This window comes from Anabrus simplex, chromosome 6 (genome assembly GCF_040414725.1).
Source record: "Anabrus simplex isolate iqAnaSimp1 chromosome 6, ASM4041472v1, whole genome shotgun sequence".
Taxonomy (NCBI): domain Eukaryota; kingdom Metazoa; phylum Arthropoda; class Insecta; order Orthoptera; family Tettigoniidae; genus Anabrus; species Anabrus simplex.
Window position 1 is genome coordinate 173,666,644 of NC_090270.1, and position 24,096 is coordinate 173,690,739.

The 24,096-nt window shown below is 35.9% G+C and overlaps 1 protein-coding gene across 1 annotated transcript in view; it reads right to left on the reverse strand.

The window, feature by feature from the left end:
• The window catches only part of Rrp6 (exosome component Rrp6), a 189,046-nt gene that overhangs the window by 90,774 nt on the left and 74,176 nt on the right, over positions 1-24,096 (reverse strand). The window contains exon 10 of the mRNA XM_067149157.2: positions 20,632-20,780. Coding sequence (XP_067005258.2) covers positions 20,632-20,780 — 149 coding nt within the window. The remainder of the gene's footprint in view (positions 1-20,631; positions 20,781-24,096) is intronic.

Consider the following 24,096-nt stretch of genomic DNA (forward strand, 5'->3'; position numbering starts at 1 on the left):
TCCTAAATAACCTCAACCAAAGAGTAAAATTTACTAAGGAGGAGGAAAATAATCAATCGTTAAACTTTTTGGATACTACAATAACATGAACAGAAAATAAATTTGACTATCAAATTTATAGAAAGCCAACTTAATGTCCCGATAACTATCAAAAAAGATTCCCTATATCCAAAATCACAGAAACAAGCCACTTTCTTTAGTCTTTAAAATGCCACTCACTGATAATAGTTTAAAGAAGGAACTTAAATTCATAAAAGACTTAGCATCTGTTAATGGCTACAAAATAGATTTTGTCAATAAAATAATTAATAGAGTGAAATTGAAACTGGCCACTAACCTTATTCCGATCAAAACTACAAAACCGAAGTTTGCAACATTTACATTCACTAATCTAACAGTACATCAAATCACAAATCCGATTAAAAAAATGACAAATTAATATTGCATTTAAAACACAAAATACAAATAGAAATATTTTTTTCATAATATTGTAAATTCACACAATAACCAATACCAGTGTTCAGGAATCTATAAGCTCACTTGCTCTGAATACAGATTTTCGTATGTTGGCCAAACTGGCAGAAGTTTTATAACTAGATACCTAAAACATGTAAATGCTGCTAAACATAATAAATATTCTGCTATGAGTAATCATATGCAAGAAAAAGGACACCATTTTACTACTTCTTCTTCTCCTTCTTCTTTTATGACCACATAGGATCACTTTAGTCAGTCCATTGTTCAGGTCTCTTTGAAGGGATTGTTCGAGCTTTGCGGTCCTCCCAGTACTTCTTCAGACAATCCGATTTTCGTGCCCTTTCCTCAGTTGAAAATATGTGTGTTACTGGTTTGTTTCATGTAAGGGTAAAGCGGAGGTTTGTATTCTTGAGTTTTGTATTCAATTTTATCTTATTTGTGGTGTCTTCTGTTGTAAGGCCTATTTCCTTCAGATCTTCTCTTACTTCTCTGATCCATTTACATCCTGTTGTGGTATTTTGTGAGAGGAGATTGTGTTGTACTAGTTGTTTCAGAAGTCTTGAATCCTGCATCCTCATGATATGTCCAAAGAATCCCAGTCTCCTCTTACACATAGTATCTGTAATGGGTTCTAGCTCTTTGTACATGACTTTGTTAGGTATTATCTGCCACTGCCCATCTTTCTGGTATTTTTTGTTGATGCAGATTCTTCCAATCCTCCTTTCAGTTTTCTGAAATCTGTCAGTCTTTGATTGTTTATCCAGGTGAAAAGTGTTTCTGCTGCATATGTAACTTCTGGTTTTATAACTGTGTTGTATTGTTTTATTTTTGCATTTATTGATAGACTTTTTTGGATATCCCATGTTAATTTTTGTGCTTAAGCTAATCTATTTGTTCTTGTTTGGATTGAGATTTTTTAATTTAGGTTATGTGTTATTACTTCTCCAAGATATTTAAATTGAGTTACTATTTTGATTTTATTACCATTTATGGTAACTTCTTTTAGTTGTGTTGGTTTCTGGGGCATAATTTCTGTTTTTTCAAATGATATTTTGAGGCCAGTTATATTTGCAATGTTTTGAAGTTCTGATATCTGGGTGTTTGCTTCTTTAATGTCCACTGCTAGTAATGTAGTGTTTTATTTTTGCATTTATTGATAGACCTTTCTTTTTGTAGATATCCCATGTTAATTTTTGTGTTTTAGCTAATCTATTTGTTCTTAATTGAATTGAGATTTTTTCCTGTAGGTTATGTGTTATTACTTCTGCAAGATATTTAAACTGAGTTACTATTATACTACTACTAGCTGATGTACCCGTACTTCGCTACGGAATTCTACACTGTATACAGAATTATCGTAAGTGGTGTACACGTTGTGAGTGAGACTGCATTAAATTGCATAGCTCTTAACGTTACCCCAGAAATGCGATGGGGATTCTCTATAAGTCTTTTCTCATGTGAAGACTGTTGCCTACTATCAGTCAGAATCAAGTTGGGGAGTTTTCATTATGATGGTAGGCCCACTTCTCTACTGCCAGTCAGAATCTAGTTGAGCATTTTCATTATAATGGCAGACACTCACTCTCCACCTGCCTTTTTACATCCTCAGGCTGTCTTAGTGGTTTTCCCAACTGAAATGAACATAGGTCATTACAATGACGTCAGTAGGAAAGGTGCAATTAAAAGCAATACTTTGATATGAAATACTCGATCAAGAGCTGGAATGACCAAGACGCAGACAGCTGTGATCCGTGAACACTCTTAGTCTTGTTTTTTTTTTTTCCGGCGGGGGGGGGGGGGGGGGGGTTAGGAGGGGGTCGTTGAATAGTGGAGAGTCCCAGGGCAAAAACTATGTCCTTTTACTAATATGTTTCTTAGGAATACCCGATGAGTCGGATAATCTCAATTCAGTACACTGGCAGAGGAAAAATCTGACTTGAAGGCAAATTTGTCTTCCAAGCCAGAGGACAGACCCCCTCTTCACTGCTAATTTGGAATAAAATTAATCTAGAATTTAATGAAAGTGAAAGTGAAGGGGAAGAAGCTTTTCTTAAGAAATGGCTCTTTTCAGGGTTGAATGTTGAGTTATTTAGTGAATTCTGGTGCTATCATTTGGAATAGGCTAAATTGTAATTCTAGACCAGGTCCTACAACTATTACTACTAAGAGCATCTGCCTTAAGTTTGCACACTGCTCATTCAAAACAACTGGTCAGAGTAGGGATCGAATATGTGGAATGCTATGATGAACCGATGTGTTACGTACCAGCATTATCAGAAAATGCATGAACCAGAAGAATGGCATACTAAAAAAAGAAAGTTTTCTAATTCCCCAGCTATTTCCAGCCACTATTCAGTCAGGCTGTTTTACTTGGTACGCAACAGTAATCCCATCTATCAGAGTTGAGTGGCAGTATAAGAGACAAAGAACATCACAACAAACAAGGGTCAATGTAATGTTACGGTTGATCAATGTTATGCGCTTTTGATATTGTAGGCCTTCACAGTTAGTTTTCTTCCGGTACGGTAAAACTGAATAAAACATAAATGGTCAGAAATTTCATTCTCTGTAACTTTTGTTATGTAGTACTTTTCGATAGGACCAATAAAATAGGAATTTTAAAATTAAATTTTTGGCGCCTTCCACTAAACTACAATTTCATCCAGGGTGGATAAATTAGTTTATAGCTTAGACTGTAGTTTCTTATTCCCCTACTCTACATACCGATTTCCTTTAAATTCTGTTAACCCATTTTCTCGTGGCTCGGTGCTGATATGGACTTTGCAACAAAGATACAATTCATGAATGTATGTATTATCATAGCCAGTACGGTAAAAATGTATAAGACATAAATGATCAGAAATTTAATTCTATATAACTTTAGTTGTGTAGTATTTATCAATAGGACCACTAATAATATAAATATTTGAGAATTAAATTTTAGGCCTTCCCCTAAACTACCATTTCACCCAGTGTGAATAAAATGATTTACAGCCTGGATTGTAGAGGCTCATCCCCTGACTTTACATACCGATTCACATTAAATTCTCTTCAGCCGTTTTCTCATAATGCATGTACAGACAGACAGACAGACAGACAGACAGACAGACAGACAGACAGACAGACAGACAGACAGACAGACAGACAGACAGACAGACAGACAGACAGACAGACAGACAGACAGACAGACAGACAGACAGACAGACAGACAGAAATTACAGTGCATTTCCTTGTTACTGTGGACACGACAGATACAGAAATACCATTATTTTCAAATTCTGAGCAATGTACAGACAAAACTCGTTTTATATATATATAGATTATACTACTATTTACTACTATAGACGTTAAAAATAATTAGAAAGATCAAAAAAGGAAAATTGATTAATGAACTGGAGAACATACACTATGTGATCAAAAGTATCCGGACACCTGGCTGAACATGACGTACAAGTTCGTGGCGCCCTCCATCGGTAATGCTGGAATTCAATATGGTGTTGGCCCACCCTTAGCCTTGATGACAGCTTCCACTCTCGCAGGCATACGTTCAGTCAGCTGCTGGAAGTTTGTTTGTTGAATGGCAGCCCATTCTTTATGGAGTGCTGCACTGAGGAGAGGTAGCGATATCGGTCAATGAGGCCTGGCACGAAGTCGGCGTTCCAAAACATCCCAAAGGTGTTCTATAGGATTCAGGTCGGGACTCTGTGCAGGCCAGTCCATTACAGGGATGTTATTGTTGTGTAGCTACTCCGCCACAGGCCGTGAATTATGAACAGGTGCTCGATTGTGTTGAAAGATGCAGTCGCCATTCCTGAAATACTCTTCACCAGTAGTAAGCAAGAATGTGCTTAAAACAACAATGTAGGCCTGTGCTGTGTTAGTGACATGCAAAACAACAAGGGGTGCAAGCCCTCTCCATAAAAAGCACGACCACACTATAACACCACCGCCTCCGAATTTTACTGTTGGTACTACACATGCTGACAGATGACGTTCACCGGGCATTCGCCATACCCACACCCTGCCATCGGATCGCCACATTTTGTACCGTGATTCGTCACTCCACACAACGTTTTTCCACTGTTCAATCGTCCAATATTTATGCTCCTTACACCAAGCGAGGCGTCGTTTGGCATTGACCTGCATGATGTGTGGCTTATGGGCAGTCGCTCAACCATGAAATCCAAGTTTTCTCACCTCCTGCCGAACTGCCATAGTACTTGGAGTGGATTCTGATGCAGTTTGGAATTCTGTGTGGTGGTCTGGATAGATGCCTGCCTATTACACTTGACGACACTCTTCAATTGTCAGCGGTCTCTGTCAGTCAACAGATGAGGTCGGCCTGTACGCTTTCGTGCTGTACCTGTCCCTTCACGTTTCCACTTCACTATCACATCAGGAACAGTGGACCTAGGGATGTTTAGGAGTGTGGAAATCTTCATAAAAGGAAAGAAAAATTCCACCTAATCAATACATTTATTTTCTTGTAAAGTATTACAATCTAGGACCGGTTTCCACCCTTCATAGGTCATCCTCAGCTATATCAGAATCACATTTGCATTTCTATCTTATACCTCTGAAAGACCTTCATGATATATTGTTTCATAATTTTCAGTGAAAACGTATCTTAAAAACTTACAAATTTCTAAGCTTTGTGTTAAAATTAAAAATTAAAATTACAAAACTTTGTCTATTATATACATGCCCTTGGGCTGACAGAATGCATCCTTGGGTTGATTAAGCATCTATCTTAGGTATTGTTGCTTATTCTGTTGAATCGAATCCCTTTTATACTTATGTACAATCGTGAATAGACTATCAGTAAAATTTGATAAATAAAGCTTGCGTAATAATTATAATAAAATATCATGTTACATCTTTATACCTTATTGCTGGAGTGATATTATTTTAGGCAAAATATAAATGCGTGTTGACCTCTATAAAATATTTTTACATAAACACACTAATGTATTTTAAAGTCTAATCATTGTACTTTAAAGTCTAAAATACTTATTGCTTGGATCTTGCGTTGTTATGTGGTAAAATATTATAACAATTTTTCTTATATAACATCAGATATTGATAATGTTTAAATATGCCGTGTGTGGTTGGCTTTTAAATCTAATGATTAAATGTCAGTTCCTTCTTGCATAAAATTACAAGTTTCATATTATGTTGATTATGTATTGTATAAAACATAAATGTCTATTAAATTGAATGCTTATCATTTACTACAGAAGTTTTAAAAACACTTGAATGTCTAGTAACATAGTCAGTGTGTTTAGTGACAATGAAACGTGTTGGCCTTGATTCTTGCGTTATATTTCATAATTTGCCTTTTTTTATATATGCCGAATGTTGATCTTTATAGGTTCCATTTGTAAATAACAGCACTTTCCTATAATTGTGAAATGGATCAATATAAGCTTGAAACGTGTTAAATTATGGAATATATGTGTGATTCAATTCTGGCCTAACTTCTAGAGTTTTCTCCCATCAAATGCCGTAAGACTGTGGTGGTTCCTTTCCCTTTTTTAAGGCTGGTAAAGTCTGTAAGCCAAAATGAATGAAGTGAGTTAGATTTCAATAGAAGTGTAATATTGTGTGAATTTGTAAAGCCTAAATTAATTTACTTACTGCTGGATGTTTGAAATACAAGTTTCTTGGCCGTTTGACGAGTAATGTACCTCGTACTGATGGTTCTAGTGTTGTCTGTTGTGAGAGGGGCGGAGGGATAAGTAGGGGAGGTTGTTACGTGTGTATGGGCGGAGTCACTGAGGTTCGCTGTCTGCGCCGTAGCTTGTGTATGACGTCGTCTGTTGACTATTTTGACGTAGTCGTTTTTTAAGATAGGAACGATTTTATTGAACAAAATATTAGTTTTTTCAGATAACTCATTTATGTTATAATTAGGATTTGCATACTGATCTAGTGTTATATATAATTCTTCACTTATATTAAGCAAAGGACCTTTAGGTTCTACATTTAATATTTTTAAATCGTTATTTATGTCCGTAAAATTGTGCTTATATTCATGCATATGTTGCCCTATTGCTGAGAAATGATTATGCCTAATTGCGTTTACGTGCTCATTATATCTAGTCGTGAAATTCCTGCCCGTACGCCCCACATAAATCAAGATGTTAACGCCAACCAGGCAAAGAGTCAAGCATATTAATATAGGAATATCAGAATTAAATTAATGAATACAATTAAGAACATTGCATTTTTGAAAGAATGCCTCGCTCATGACCTAATTCCAAAGTTTTTAACTAAATATAACAACAAACATAGAAACACAAGACAGACAAGTGACACTTTAAAGAAAACCAATAAAATCTGGATAAAACTGAAATAAAATTTTTTTATCGTAAAAAACAACACTTGAATAATATACTATACCCTTTACATTTGAAAGTATCCCAAGAGCTACCACGTAGCTATTGGGATCACTTCCAACATGTTACGAATGAGAAAATTGAACATCTAGCCATAAAAAAACAGAACACCCTAGACAAGAAATTAGAAACCTTGAAACGAACTCAGAAAGAAAAACAGGTGATTCACCTTACAGAAAATAATAACTTAGCTCAGTCCACAGGAGATAGAATGCATCAATTTTACCCACCATTAAAAAATCTCACGGATACAATATTCAGTAAAGCAGAGTATGAAGTTTTAAGCAAAGGACCAAAACATAACTGGAATAACGCCTCAATACTACAGAACGTTACTACCGCAATAGCAGAAACAGAATTAGCCATACAGAGAATTCCGCATGAAATACGTGAGGAAGTTAGACACGATATTGTAAAAAAACTCCTGCAGTACATCAACAGAATACAAGAAAACATATCTAATAGCAATAAAATGGACAAAACATACATTAAGAGCTTAAAAGAAAAGGTCAAACGTGATAATCTCCTGATAACAAAAGCCGACAAAGGGAACACAACGGTAATTATGAACAAAGATATGTACATTCAAAAAACAAAAGAATGTTTCAATAATAACACATTCTGCACAATACGTAAAGACCCCACAATTACAGTACAAAGAAATCTAAAAAACTTGCTTAAGAACACACGTTTTTTACTCACCGAAGCAGAAGCAAATAGCTTAATAATAATGAACCCCCAGTTACAGAATGCTAAAGCTCTTCCCAAAATTCACAAAGAAAATACCCCTATGAGAACCATAGTAAATTATAGATCTAGTCCCACATATAATCTCTCTAAATTTATTCAGAAATTTCTAAAAAATCACTATTCCTTTCAGGCTAATAAGAGCATACGAAATTCCATAGATTTTTGCAACAAAACAAAGAACTTTAAGTTAGATAAATATCATTCCATAGCCTCCTATGATGTAACAAATATGTATTCAAATATCCCCACCGACAAAACCTTAAACATAATCAGAACTAATCTCAAAATATATAGTAAATTAAGCACATTGGAAATTGAGGAATTTATGATATTACTCAAATTTGCAGTCAATAACAATTTCTTTAAATTTCACGATACAATTTATCAACAAACAGGTCTACCTATGGGATCACCCGCCTCCGGGATAATAGCAGATATATACTTAGACTACTTAGAACATACTGCATTTAGTAAAATTGAAGGAATATCTTTCTGGTGCAGATTTGTGGATGATGTATTCGTCATCATCGCCAACAGAACAACCAACGAAAATGCAATATTGGATAAAATAAATGCCATAGATACATGTATACAATTCACCAAGGAATCTGAGAGTAACGGTCAACTAAGTTACCTAGATCTAACGGTTACTAGACACGAAAAACATCTCACCTTCAAAATTTACCGGAAACCTACACATACAATAAACACCATAAAAATAGATTCTAATCACCCTAATCCACATAAAAAAGCAGCATATCAAAGTATGATTTATAGAGCGTTTAATATACCGATGTCAAAAGCAGATCTCAAAGATGAACTACAACTAATTCACAAAATAGCTCAAAAAAATGGTTATAGAAAAGAAATGGTTAATTCCATCATTCGTAAGTTCAAATCACGACCCAACACCACTCTGACGAAACAGATCAACCCAGAAAAAATTACGCAACTTTCACTTTCAATAATACGGGCGTATATTCACTAACCAATGTTCTGAGGAAGCATAACATTAAAATAGCATTTAAGACTACACAAAATAATAGGCATGTCATATATAATAGCAAATCAGTAAATAGTAGTAACAAATATCTTCAATCAGGAGTCTACCGAATGGAATGTAACAACTGTTTAACAAGTTATGTGGGGCGTACGGGCAGGAATTTCACGACTAGATATGAGCACGTAAACGCAATTAGGCATAATCATTTCTCGGCAATAGGGCAACATATGCATGAATATAAGCACAATTTTACGGACATAAATAACGATTTAAAAATATTAAATGTAGAACCTAAAGGTCCTTTGCTTAATATAAGTGAAGAATTATATATAACACTAGATCAGTATGCAAATCCTAATTATAACATAAATGAGTTATCTGAAAAAAAAAACTAATATTTTGTTCAATAAAATCATTCCTATCTTAAAAAACGACCACGTCAAATTAGTCAACAGACGACGTCATACACAAGCTACGGCGCAGACAGCGAACCTCAGTGACTCCGCCCATACACACGTAACAACCTCCCCTACTTATCCCTCCGCCCCTCTCACAACAGACAACACTAGAACCATCAGTACGAGGTACATTACTCGTCAAACGGCCAAGAAACTTGTATTTCAAACATCCAGCAGTAAGTAAATTAATTTAGGCTTTACAAATTCACACAATATTACACTTCTATTGAAATCTAACTCACTTCATTCATTTTGGCTTACAGACTTTACCAGCCTTAAAAAAGGGAAAGGAACCACCACAGTCTTACGGCATTTGATGGGAGAAAACTCCAGAAGTTAGGCCAGAATTGAATCACACATATATTCCATAATTTAACACGTATCAAGCTTATATTGATCCATTTCACAATTATAGGAAAGTGCTGTTATTTACAAATGGAACCTATAAAGATCAACATTCGGCATATATAAAAAAAGGCAAATTATGAAATATAACGCAAGAATCAAGGCCAACACGTTTCAGTGTCACTAAACACACTGACTATATTACTGGACATTCAAGTGTTTTTAAAACTTCTGTAGTAAATGATAAGCATTCAATTTAATAGACATTTATGTTTTATACAATACATAATCAACATAATATGAAACTTGTAATTTTATGCAAGAAGGAACTGACATTTAATCATTAGATTTAAAAGCCAACCACACACGGCATATTTAAACATTATCAATATCTGATGTTATATAAGAAAAATTGTTATAATATTTTACCACATAACAACGCAAGATCCAAGCAATAAGTATTTTAGACTTTAAAGTACAATGATTAGACTTTAAAATACATTAGTGTGTTTATGTAAAAATATTTTATAGAGGTCAACACGCATTTATATTTTGCCTAAAATAATATCACTCCAGCAATAAGGTATAAAGATGTAACATGATATTTTATTATAATTATTACGCAAGCTTTATTTATCAAATTTTACTGATAGTCTATTCACGATTGTACATAAGTATAAAAGGGATTCGATTCAACAGAATAAGCAACAATACCTAAGATAGATGCTTAATCAACCCAAGGATGCATTCTGTCAGCCCAAGGGCATGTATATAATAGACAAAGTTTTGTAATTTTAATTTTTAATTTTAACACAAAGCTTAGAAATTTGTAAGTTTTTAAGATACGTTTTCACTGAAAATTATGAAACAATATATCATGAAGGTCTTTCAGAGGTATAAGATAGAAATGCAAATGTGATTCTGATATAGCTGAGGATGACCTATGAAGGGTGGAAACCGGTCCTAGATTGTAATACTTTACAAGAAAATAAATGTATTGATTAGGTGGAATTTTTCTTTCCTTTTATGAAGATTGGTAAATGTCAATACGGAAAATGAAATTCATAAATCAAGGTGTGGAAATCTCCCGTACAGAGTTCTGACACAAGTGATGCGCAATCAGCTGACCACGTTCGAAGTCCTTAAGTTCCGCGGAGCGCCCCATTCTGCCCTCTTACGATATCTAATGACTACTGAGGTCGCTGATATGGAGTACCTGGCAGTAGGTGGCAGCACAATGCACCTAAGATGGAAAACGTTGTTGGGGGTGTCCGGATACTTTTGAACACATAGTGTATATATCCACTCAGACAAACACTTCAACAGAGATAAAAAATTGAATGACGAAATAGAAATAAAAACCCTTTAATTGAACAAATATCGAAGTTAATACAAACATTCAAATTCGACAGATCAAAATTTTCAAACATTTTTATTCCGGAAAAGATGAAGAGTCAATCCACGAGAACAAACACCCCCTCCTACACTACTTCTGAATATTCCCCACCACGAACCACGCCATTCGTTATTACGCCGCCCTCTGCTACTTCCTCTCCCAACGCCCCGCGATTACGTAGCCACATATACAACACAAGGAGTGCTAGTAGAACAACAGGCAGTCGTCAAACAGCTGAGAGCACTAGCAGAAACGTAGGCAGGAGTAGAAGGGGTAAGTGTTGATCCTTCAACGTTACGTTCCGATATTACATCATTAGCATATTCTTATGTAAATTTTCCCTGTTACAGATATGTCAACAAGCTCACTTACATTGCTTGGGAGAAATCACTTCTTATCTATCTACAAAGTTTGAGTGTCCCCATTTGACCTAGGTCCTCCTTACGCACACAAGATTGTCAAACACTAGATAAGACAACAGCAAAATGTGATTTCAACAAGTTCTAATTAAATTTTTTTTAAAGAGTTGCAGTATCATAACCTATAACGGCGCATCGGGTCGGACGTTTTGTGGACGAACAAAATAATAATTATCCCTAATCTCATTTGTTTTGAGAGTGTATCACAGTTTCATTTCTAAATGGTACAACATGTGAAAAAGTTTCTGCCAGATTTTAACAAAATGTTTTTATGTTCAAACAAAAAAAAATTTTTTAAGTCGGTTAGCAGTTTTAATAGATTGTGAAATGTAGTTATACCTAGACCAACTAATAGACATCAGAGTTTTTAATATTAGAACATACATACATTATCATTATAGACTGTTATGCCTTTCAGCGTTCAGTCTGCAAGCCTCTGAGAATTTACTAAACGTTGCCACAATCCTCGATTTGTAACTAGTGTTGTGGCCTCATTTAGTTCTATACCTCTTATCTTCAAATCGTTAGAAACCTAGTCTAACCATCGTCGTCTTGGTCTCCCTCTACTTCTCTTACCCTCCATAGCAGAGTCCATTATTCTCGTAGGTAACCTATCCTCCTCCATTTAAACCTAAGAATTTCATTTTTTGTCCGTATTGAACTGAGAAGGATGATAGGAAAAACTTAAAACGGTCCACCTTTTCAATACAAAAAGTTATATTTTATTTATAACATGTATTTGTACTTGGAACTAGTTTCGACGCTGTGTTTGCGTCATCATCAGCCAAAATGGGAAACAGGCAAGCATGTAGGCATTTATGTTACACAAGGCGTTACATTAAACAATACACATCTTACAAGGAGATAAAAACAGGGACGAATATAGGAAACAAATGAATCGTTGAGAAAACAAAAGTTATACAAATTAAAAATAACCTTAACCACACATCTTGCAGTGCGAAAGTGTTCTTCTTGAATGATTCCTGAATGTAAAACACACGCGCACACATTTCTGAGGAGCCAGCAGGCAGGACAAAGTAAAGTGAAACCTTAAGAGTTCTTCTGAGAAGAGTTCATCATTTTTCTATGTTCCGACTAACTAATGAAGTCTCCCTTGAGTTCCTGATAAACATATACAACAGGAAATTCTCCTTCACTCTCCACACTAGCTATAAAGAACAACGGTAAAATTTTAAATATTGCGCAGAGACGTGAAAGCATGATTTTGAACATGATACAACTCCTTCAGATAACCCAGTTTTTACACAAGGTGTTACATTAATTAATACACGTCTTACGAGGAGATAAAAACAGGGACGAATGTGGAAACACATGCATCGTTGAGAAAGCAAAGTTATACATATTAAAAATAAGCTTAACCACACAACTTGCAGTGCGAAAATATTTGCCTTGAATGATTCCTGAATACAAAACGCACGCGCACACACTTCTAAAGAGCCAGCAGGCAGGAAAAAGTAAAGTGAAACCTTAAGAGTTCTTCTGAGAAGAGTTCATCATTTTTTCTATGTTCCGACTAACTAATGAAGTCTCCCTTGAGTTCCTGATAAACATACACAACAGGAAATTCTTCTTCACTCTCAACAATAGCTATAAAGATCAACGGTAAATTTCATTTTAAATATTGTGTAGAGACGTGAAAGCATGATCTTGAATATAATATAACTCCTTCATTTAACCCAATTTTTTACACAAGGTGTTATATTAAACAATCCACATCTTACGAGGAGATAAAAACAGGGACGAATGTAGAAACAAATGCATTTTTGAGAAAGCAAAAATTATACATATTAAAATAAGCTTAACCACACAACTTGCAGTGCGAAAATATTTGTCTTGAATGAATCCTGAATACAAGATGCACGCACACACTTTCTAAAGAGCCAGCAGGCAGGAAAAGGTAAGGTGAAACCTTAAGAGTTCTTCTGAGAAGAGTTCATCATTCTTTCTATGTTCCAACTAACTAAAGAAGTCTCCCTTGAGTTCCTGATAAACATACACAACAGGAAATTCTCTTTAACTCTCAACAATAGCTATAAAAGAGCAACGGTAAATTGTATTTTAAATACTGTGCAGAGATGTGGAAGCATGATCTTGAACATGATATAACTTCTTCATTTAACCACCTTTGAAAATTTCTCTCTATATTACATAGCTTCATTAACAACCATTCTGTAGATGCACAAATTAATCTTGTAATCTTCATAGGTCCGGTATTCAGCTTGACAAGAATATAAAATAGGTATTAAGGAATACATTGTTGAGAGTTTGGAGGTTGACTGTGCCAGTATTGGTGGTGTATTGTTGCAGCGTTACGTGTAGGGTGGGGGCAGGTTTCTATGATGTTTATTGCGGGACATAAGGCGCTAAAGCTATGGCGCGAGATGAAGAGGAACAGAGCGTGTTGGATAGTTTTCTTGCCAAGACTGCAAAAGTTCTTACCTAGGGCAAACAGGACGCAGCTTTAAAATCAGATATGCAGAACATGTCAATGCCATAAAACACAACCGTTTTTCCGCGGTCGGCCTACATATAAAAGAATTTAAGCACAACTTTACTGAAATAAATCAAGATCTTGAAGTATTAGATATTCTAAACAAAGGTTCTTTCCTAGACGTCACTGAAAACCTCTATATTCATTTAGACCAATATTTCAATCCCAACCTAAACTTAAATGATATCTCAGAGAAACCAAAGATCCTATTCGACTTTCTCATTGAATTTTTCAAAAACATGAATATCCCGAAAAACAGATCTGTCTTTCAAATCATGCATAATACTTTGTCACGCCACACACTTTCACCACATCACCCTCCATACTTCCCCCCCTTCCACCCCTCCTCCCCTCTCCCCTCCTAATCCAACAACGGCCGCTGCCCAGACCTAAACTATCCAACACGCTCTGTTCCTCTTCATCTCGCGCCATAGCTTTAGCGCCTTATGTCCCGCAATAAACATCATAGAAACCTGCCCCCACCCTACACGTAACGCTGCAACAATACACCACCAATACTGGCACAGTCAACCTCCAAACTCTCAACAATGTATTCCTTAATACCTATTTTATATTCTTGTCAAGCTGAATACCGGACCTATGAAGATTACAAGATTAATTTGTGCATCTACAGAATGGTTGTTAATGAAGCTATGTAATATAGAGAGAAATTTTCAAAGGTGGTTAAATGAAGAAGTTATATCATGTTCAAGATCATGCTTCCACATCTCTGCACAGTATTTAAAATACAATTTACCGTTGCTCTTTTATAGCTATTGTTGAGAGTTAAAGAGAATTTCCTGTTGTGTATGTTTATCAGGAACTCAAGGGAGACTTCTTTAGTTAGTTGGAACATAGAAAGAATGATGAACTCTTCTCAGAAGAACTCTTAAGGTTTCACCTTACCTTTTCCTGCCTGCTGGCTCTTTAGAAAGTGTGTGCGTGCATCTTGTATTCAGGATTCATTCAAGACAAATATTTTCGCACTGCAAGTTGTGTGGTTAAGCTTATTTTAATATGTATAATTTTTGCTTTCTCAAAAATGCATTTGTTTCTACATTCGTCCCTGTTTTTATCTCCTCGTAAGATGTGGATTGTTTAATATAACACCTTGTGTAAAAAATTGGGTTAAATGAAGGAGTTATATTATATTCAAGATCATGCTTTCACGTCTCTACACAATATTTAAAATGAAATTTACCGTTGATCTTTATAGCTATTGTTGAGAGTGAAGAAGAATTTCCTGTTGTGTATGTTTATCAGGAACTCAAGGGAGACTTCATTAGTTAGTCGGAACATAGAAAAAATGATGAACTCTTCTCAGAAGAACTCTTAAGGTTTCACTTTACTTTTTCCTGCCTCCTGGCTCTTCAGAAATGTATGCGCGTGTGTTTTGTATTCAGGAATCATTCAAGACGAATATTTTCGCACTACAAGATATGTGGTTAAGGTTATTTTTAATATGTATAACTTTCCCTGTTTTTTATCTCCTTGTAAGATGTGTATTGTTTAATTTTCCTGTTGTGTATGTTTATCAGGAACTCAAGGGAGACTTCATTAGTTAGTCAGATCATAGAAAGAATGATGAACTCTTCTCAGAAGAACTCTCAAGGTTTCACCTTACTTTTTCCTGCCTGCTGGCTCTTTAGAAGTGTGTGCGCGTGCGTTTTGTATTCAGGAATCATTCAAGGCAAATATTTTCGCACTGCAAGTTGTGTGGTTAAGCTTATTTTTAATACGTATAACTTTGCTTTCTCAACGATGCATGTGTTTCCACATTCGTCCCTGTTTTTATCTCCTCATAAGACGTGTATTAATTAATGTAACACCTTGTGTAAAAACTGGGTTATCTGAAGGAGTTGTATCATGTTCAAAATCATGCTTTCACGTCTCTGCGCAATATTTAAAATTTTACCGTTGTTCTTTATAGCTAGTGTGGAGAGTGAAGGAGAATTTCCTGTTGTATATGTTTATCAGGAACTCAAGGGAGACTTCATTAGTTAGTCGGAACATAGAAAAATGATGAACTCTTCTCAGAAGAACTCTTAAGGTTTCACTTTACTTTGTCCTGCCTGCTGGCTCCTCAGAAATGTGTGCGCGTGTGTTTTACATTCAGGAATCATTCAAGAAGAACACTTTCGCACTGCAAGATGTGTGGTTAAGGTTATTTTTAATTTGTATAACTTTTGTTTTCTCAACGATTCATTTGTTTCCTATATTCGTCCCTGTTTTTATCTCCTTGTAAGATGTGTATTGTTTAATGTAACGCTTTGTGTAACATAAATGCCTACATGCTTGCCTGTTTCCCATTTTGGCTGATGATGACGCAAACACAGCGTCGAAACTAGTTCCAAGTACAAATACATGTTATAAATAAAATATAACTTTTTGTATTGAAAAGGTGGACCGTTTTAAGTTTTTCCTATTATCCTCCTCCATTCGCCTCACATGACCCCACCACCAAAGCCGGTATGCGTACAGCTTCATCCATCGAGTTCATTCCTAAATTAGCCTTTATCGCCTCATTCCGAGTATCCTCCTGCCATTGTTCCCACCTGTTTGTACCAGCAATCATTCTTCCTACTTTCATGTCTGTTACTTCTAACTTTTAATTCACTCTCATTCAAATGTATTTGTTTTCTAGAGTCTTTTGTTTCTTATCTAGTATGTCAACAAGCTTCTCACTAGTAAACAGTTGGGTTGAAAAGATTATATTTAATAACGTTTCTTAAAGATTGTTATTAACATGTTCGTTAACGACAAATCATATATATAAATCCTAGATCAATGTTACCAATCAACCTTGTAAAGACATTATGGCTGAAGATGTAATGAACGAAACATGTACCATGTTTTGATAATTAGGCAATAAAATAAGGCTGAGATCCTAATTTTGCATTGCTTGTTAAGTATTGAATAGGCGGGAAACTAAGTTTTATTATTCTCCTTTTAATAGATTTTTAATAGGGAAAAAATGAGAATAGTCTCTTGCAATGTAATGGCCAACCAGGCTAAGGTAAACATTCAGAACAGATTTATAAATCTCAAGGTTAAAATAGGTAAGATCTCAAAGGATATATGGTTTTTGAAGAAATATTTAAAAGACAAACTTGTACCAACATTTTTAAAGTCTGCACAAAGTTGTAATTTGTCAACACAAAACATAGTACACTTACAAAACAAGGTAAATGATATATGGCTGAGAGATGAAATCAAAATGCACTATAGAAAATAATCGTTTTTAAACCTACAACTGTATCGCACACATTTAGAAATTTCTCAGCAATTATCCCCTTTGGAATGGGGTTCAATCCAACTATTTACTATTGAGAAGCTTGTTGACATACTAGATAAGAAACAAAGGACTCTAGAAAAGAAACTTATACATGTGAATGAGATTAAATTAAACCCTAGGGATCAAACTACAAGAATAAAAAAATCCACTCCAGTTTTAAAAGATAGACCTATCACGATAAAGTTATCAAGCACTACTTTCACTGAAAGTGAAATAAGCTTACTCAATAAAGGAGCTAAATTCAATTGGCCTAACCCACACATAATGGAAGACTTGATAACTAAAATAGCAGAATCAGAATCTAATATAGGACAAGTAGCAGTAGATTCACAAAATGATACTAGGTATGAAATCAAAAAGAAGCTTCCTACCTTAGTTGAAGAATTAATTAACAACTCAGATCATACTCTATCTAAACAGACCAATAATTTCAGAATCAAAATTAATGATAACAATGTAACTGAAGATGACAAAGGTGAAATCACAGTTCTTTTAAACAAATACGATTACATTAACAAAACAGAAGCATTTTTTCAGATAATAATTATGTAGCAACTAACAAAGACTCTATAAATAAAATTCAGAGGAATTTAAAGAATATACTTGAAAATTCCATTTTTCTACTTAATGAACAAGAGTACAAAAAAATTATTAATATGAATCCTAAATTACCAACGGCTAAAGCTCTACCTAAAGTCCATAAAGCAAACATACCTGTTATACCTATAATCAATAGTAGAGGTAGTCCCACTTATAAAATCTCAAAATTCTTGCACCAGTTTTTAAATTTAACAGTGATTCCATGATCAGTAGTTCAATTGAATTTTGTGAAAAATTAAACAGTTTTAGCTTACAATCACATCACAGGATGTGTCCCTATAATATAACCAATATTTATCCGAACATACCTATTAAAGAAACCATTGAAATCATCAAATCCAATCTGACCAAACAGGGCAAATTAAGTACATGCAAAATAGAAGAATTTATAAATCTATTAAATTTTGTTTTAAACAATAATTATTTCACATTTAACAATCAAATTTACAAACAGATGTGTCTGGGGATGGGAGACCCCACATCCGGAATATTAGCCAATATTTACATGGATCATTTGGAGCCAGTGGTGGCTCGTGATGATAAAAATGGGTGGGGCACGCTCAACATATTAGGAACACTAGGAATCAAATCAATTAAATTAATCTTACCTTTTTATTTCTTGCATATAAAACTGTGATTGTAGGTTCTATTTTTATCTTTGAACACTTGATTTATGCTAAACTCTTGTCTTGGTCGGCCCATTTCTTTAGCTAATAATCTGCTTTCGTAATTAAGAGAATTTATTTGTAAGTAGCTCACTTGATTCATTTTAAAAACACTTATGCTCGCACAGGAATACACTCAGATACATCACACTAATCTTCACACACTTTTCAGACTTACAATGAACATCGACACCGATGGACACGATTAATCTAACCGACGTACAAGGTAAGCACATGTTTGCTACAAACACTACTTTTGCGCGCCTTAATAATACATATGCCGACAAGAAAGTAGCTGGGTGCTATCTATTAGGCTGTAGGAGAAGTAAGTTCAAAATACGAACTAGCGCTGAAGTGTCACGTCGTAGAAATACTGTGACTGGGTCCATGGAATTTGCCATAACCCCCTTCACCTCACACAGCTCACAGAACGAGGGGATGATGTTCAGGTATAAGAACGAGTCGGTCCCATCCAGGATTAGACCTTTACTATGTTGCCTAGTTTAGTCCAGCGCTGCTAGAACAAGAACAACCATGGTGAATCATAGCCTCTTGAACTCACTGAAGATGGTCGTGACACTAATCGTGCATAATGTTGTTCTCATTTTTATAATAGTTTTAATCGGTGGAGGGGCACGTGACCATGTGACCTAAAGGCAGAACCGCGGCTGTTTGGAGCATAGGAAAATAAAAACAAGCATAAAAAGGCTGTGTTTGAGGTTGAGATATGTAGCCGATACCTTTGTTATAATAGACAACAAACATAATGACAGTGATAATATTTTAAACTTCCTAAATAACCTCAACCAAAGAGTAAAATTTACTAAGGAGGAAAAAAAAAAATCAATCGTTAAACTTTTTGGATATTACAATAACATGAACAGAAAATAAAGTTGACCTTCAAATTTATAGAAAGCCATCTTACGTCCCGATAACTTCAAAAAAAGATTCCCTACATCCAAAACCACAGTAACAAGCCGCTTTCTTTAGTCTTTAAAATGCCACTCAATGATAATAGTTTAAAGAAGGAACTTAAATTCATAAAAGACTTAGCATCTGTTAATGGCTACAAAATAGATTTTGTCAATAAAATAATCAATAGAGTGAAAGTGAAACTGGCCACTAACCTTATTCTGTTCAAAACTACAAAACCAAAGTTTGCACAACATTTACATTCACTAATCCAACAGTACATCAAATCATGAATCCGATTAAAAAATGACAAATTAATATTTCATTTAAAACACAAAATACAAATAGAAATATTTTTTCAATCATAATATTGTAGATTCACACAATAACCAATACAAATGTTCAGGAATCTATAAGCTCACTCGCTCTGAATGCGGATTTTCTTACGTTGGCCTAACTGGGAGAAGTTTTATAACTAGATACCTAAAACATGTAAATGCTGCTAAACATAATAAATATGCTGCTATGAGTAGTCGTATGCAAGAAAAAGGACACCATTTTACTACTATAGAAAGAGATTTAAAAATAATTAGAAAGATTGAAAAAGGAAAATTGATGAATGAACTGGAGAACATATATATCTACTTAGACAAACACTTCAACAGACATAAAAACTTGAATGACGAAATAGAAATTAAAAACCCTTCAATTCAACAAATACCGAAGTTAATACAAACATTCAAATTCGACAGAACAAAATTTTCATTCTGGAAAAGATAAAGAGTCAATCCACGAGAACAAACACCCCCTCCTACACTACTTCTGAATATTCCCCACCACGAACCACGCCATTTGTTATGATGCCGCCCTCTGCTACTTCCCCTCCCAACGCCCCGCGATTACGAAGTCACATATACGACACAAGGAGTGCTAGTAGAACGACAGGCAGTCGTCAATCAGCTGAGAGCACTAGCAGAAACGCAGGCAGGAGTAGAACGGGTAAATGTTGATCCTTTAACGTTACGTTCCGATATTACATCATTTAGCATATTCTTACGTAAATTTTCCCTGTTACAGATATGTTAACAAGCTCACTTACATAGCTTGGGAGAAATCACTACTCATCTATATACAAGGTTTGAGTGTCCACATTTGTCCTAAGCCCTGCTTACGCACACAAGATTGTCAAACACAGGCAATAAAATAAGAATGAGATCCTAATTTTGCATTGCTTGTTAAGTATTGAATACGTGGAAAACTAAGTTTTATTATTCTCCTTTCATTCACTATGCAACTAAAAGTAACAATGGTTTACACAAAAGCAACACTTCATTCTGTAAATGACATAAATCGAAAAAATGCACTACAGGGACTAAGACACAAAAGCAGTTATCCACATACCCTGTACTCTCATCTTCTTCTCGTGCAGTTTTATCTCGCCAGCGATATAGTTCACGAAATGCATACAACTGGCGATTGTCAAATAGTTTCTTGTTACGTCTATAAAGATCCATGTGACTGTCTTCCCTCAAAATGGGTTTCTCATAGCGCTGTAAAAATAAAAATTTACCAGCTTGATATTGAAATAGAAGAGTAAAAGTATGTTCACACTGACTTAGAATTTCAAAACCTTCAGGTTCACAAAACAAGGATTATAGCATTGGTGAATATGTTTAAGTCCTAGGAAAAAGGGGATGTTGTACTGAGAATACAGTTTTATATACACAACAACTTGGACCAACGTCACGCTGTCCTTCTACACATTGGGTATCAACTACATTCTTACCGAATAAGTGCTATTTTTCATCTGGTATTTACTCAACAAAATTAATTAAAACTCTGCCATAGATATCCGAGAGGGATTCAATTTACTCTTGTCATCTAGAGGAGTAAAACAGAACATTGAAACTGATGCACAGATAGCCTGGATGATGTTACATTAAAATGCCTGCACATGGTAGCTGAGGTCACACAATGATTACTGATTATTATTTTTCTGTTTGCTCAACTTGTATTAATCTGCTTTCAGTTAGCATTCTAACCCAATTACTTAAGTTCAAATTGCTATAATGCATTTGAGAAGAAGCTTCAACAGATTTCCTTCATAAGATATTGAATGTAAGAAACATGTGAAGTACCTATTGATTTAAAAAAAACCACACACACTATTGATAGGTAGCAGGTAGGGACCATCTTCGGAGGCAGCCCAGGGAGTGGCACCCTTGCCTACTGACCCAGTGTGTATCATCTAAGGGTCCCAGCTCAGGGTTACGAGTTAAGATATTAACAGAATCTACAGCGGAGAAGATGGACATTGGAGCAGTTGGAGATTGAGGAAGAGGCAGCCCAGTACTCGGAATAGTATGAGTACACTATTCATCAGCAGCATTTGTTTCTCATGGTAGGGGCATCTGCAAGGGCGTCTGTTCCCCATGTAAGGGGCAGCCTGAATAATTGCTGGCAGTAGTTGTAAAATGCCTTTGGGAGTGGCGACCCCACTGTAACAATAGCCTAAAAATGAATGATGATATACCATCAACATCCCAACCTGGCAGAAGCTGGACAGGGCGACCGAGGTTAGGGAGCTTTCCATCTGTAAATTCATCTGTCTTTTATTCAATGGTAACAACATATTTACAATACCATAACTGGGGGTCAAGCTGATTCCTGCTCGTGGTGCCCCTGCTAAGGTAGTTGGAATTAAATTTCCATTACTGAACTGAACGTCAGCATTCCCGAAGCACTAAACTAAAGATATACAGATCCAATCATGGGACCTAATAAACGCCATCACCAAAACAACAATTGCTATATGAACTATGCCAAGAACAGAAATGCAATGTTTTATGCATTCAGGAAACTCATAAAGATAACCATCAGAATCGATCATGTATACCAGGACTGAAGTTAGTTGCAGAAATATCACACCCTAAACATGGTAGTGCCGTTTTTATCAAACCAGAGATCCTAGTTGAGAGTGTCCACTGTACAAACAACCACAACATTGAGATAATCTCCCTAGAACTCGGCCATTGTGTAATCACCTCCGTCTATAAGCCTCCTTCAGAAAGATTCTCCTTTGCCCCACCTAAAAATTTCTATTCAGAGAAGATATCTGTGGTAATAGGAGATTTCAATAGTCAAAGCCATGTGTGGGGATACACACATGAAGATGAAAACGGAGAAGCTGTTCTTTCCTGGGCTGAAAGTAACCACCTATCTCTCATCCATATCAGCAAACTACTTCCATCCTTCAATTGTGGAAGATGGCAACGAGGATTTAATCCGGACCTCCTCTTCGTAAGCGAGAGTATAGCACAACATTGTCATAAATCTGTGTGCTCACTGATCCCCAAAACACAACATAGACCAATAATGTGTCAGCTACTTCCTGTAATAAGACCTCAAGAAACTTGCTTCAGGCGACGATACAACTTTAGAAAGGCTAATTGGTCTAAGTTTTCCGACATGTTGGATGAGAAAGTTCGGATTATCCCAGCTGTACCTGAAGAATATGAACGTTTTGTTGGTTGTGAATCTATGCTCTTGGACATATATTCCAAAAGGCTGTAGGACAAACTATCTCCAAGGGGTAACTGCAGAGACAGCAGTATTACTAGATGAATATTACAAATCATACAACGAAAACCCATTTAGTGAGGAAACCTCCAACGTTGCAACGCGTATTCTCTCTTCAATCTCTGAGGCAAAGAGAGACCAATGGGAGAAACTGATGGCAGACTGTGATATGAGTAGAAGCAGCCAAGGGGCTTGGATATTGCTACGGGCCTAAATAATGACTGTTCTCAAAGAAGTACACAGGCAACTGTCAAAGCTGATGAAAACGCCAGCTCATCGAAAATGGAAAAACTACTAGAACCATCAAGACTAGTAAGAAGACATTTGAGAGAAAACCTGATCAAGAAACCAGCATTCTATATCAACCTTTCACTCAGGCTGAGCTTGATTATGCATTGAGCAAAACCAAGAATGGTAAAGCTGCTGGCCTTGACGACATAAGAGTTGAGCAAATTAAGAACTTCGGTCCAGCCACAAAGCACTGGCTAATAGAGCTGATGAACAACTGCATCCAATCATGCAAGATCCCAAAATTATGGAGGAAAGCCAGAGTTACTGCTATTCGTAAGCCAGGTAAGGATCCAAATGATCCAAAGAGTTATGAGCCTATCTCGCTCCTTTGTCATCTGTACAAGATCCTTGAAAGACTCATACTCCATAGGCTAACGGAGAAGTTAGAGGCAATCTTCATACCACAGCAAGCTGGATTCAGAACTGGGAAGAGCTGTACATCTCAAGTGTTGAAGCTAATGCAGCATATCGAAGATGGTTTCGAAAGGAAACAGATCACTGGAGCTGTACTTGTTGACCTTACAGCTGCATATGATACCGTCAACCATAGATGACTCCTTATGAAACTATACAATGCTACTAATGACTACCAGCTTACATGCTTCATTAGGAACCTCCTTGAAAATAGAAGATTTTTTGTTGAATTTCAGGGGAAAAGAAGCAGGTGGAGATCACAGAGGAATGGATTACCTCAGGGAAGTGTGCTCTCTCTGTCATTGTTCAACATCTACACCAATGACCAGCCGCTACCCGAAGGAACACAGAGCTTTATCTATGCAGATGACTGTGCCATTACCACTCAAGACACCTGCTTTGAGGCTATTGAGCAGAAATTATCTAATGCACCTTCACTGCTGTCTGCTTATTACAAGGAGAATCACCTGAGACTGAACCCCAATATAACTCAGACTTGTGCCTTCCACCTCAAAAATAAAATGGCAAACAGAACTCTCAAAATCACTTGGGAAGGAACCACATTAGAACACTGCATCACAC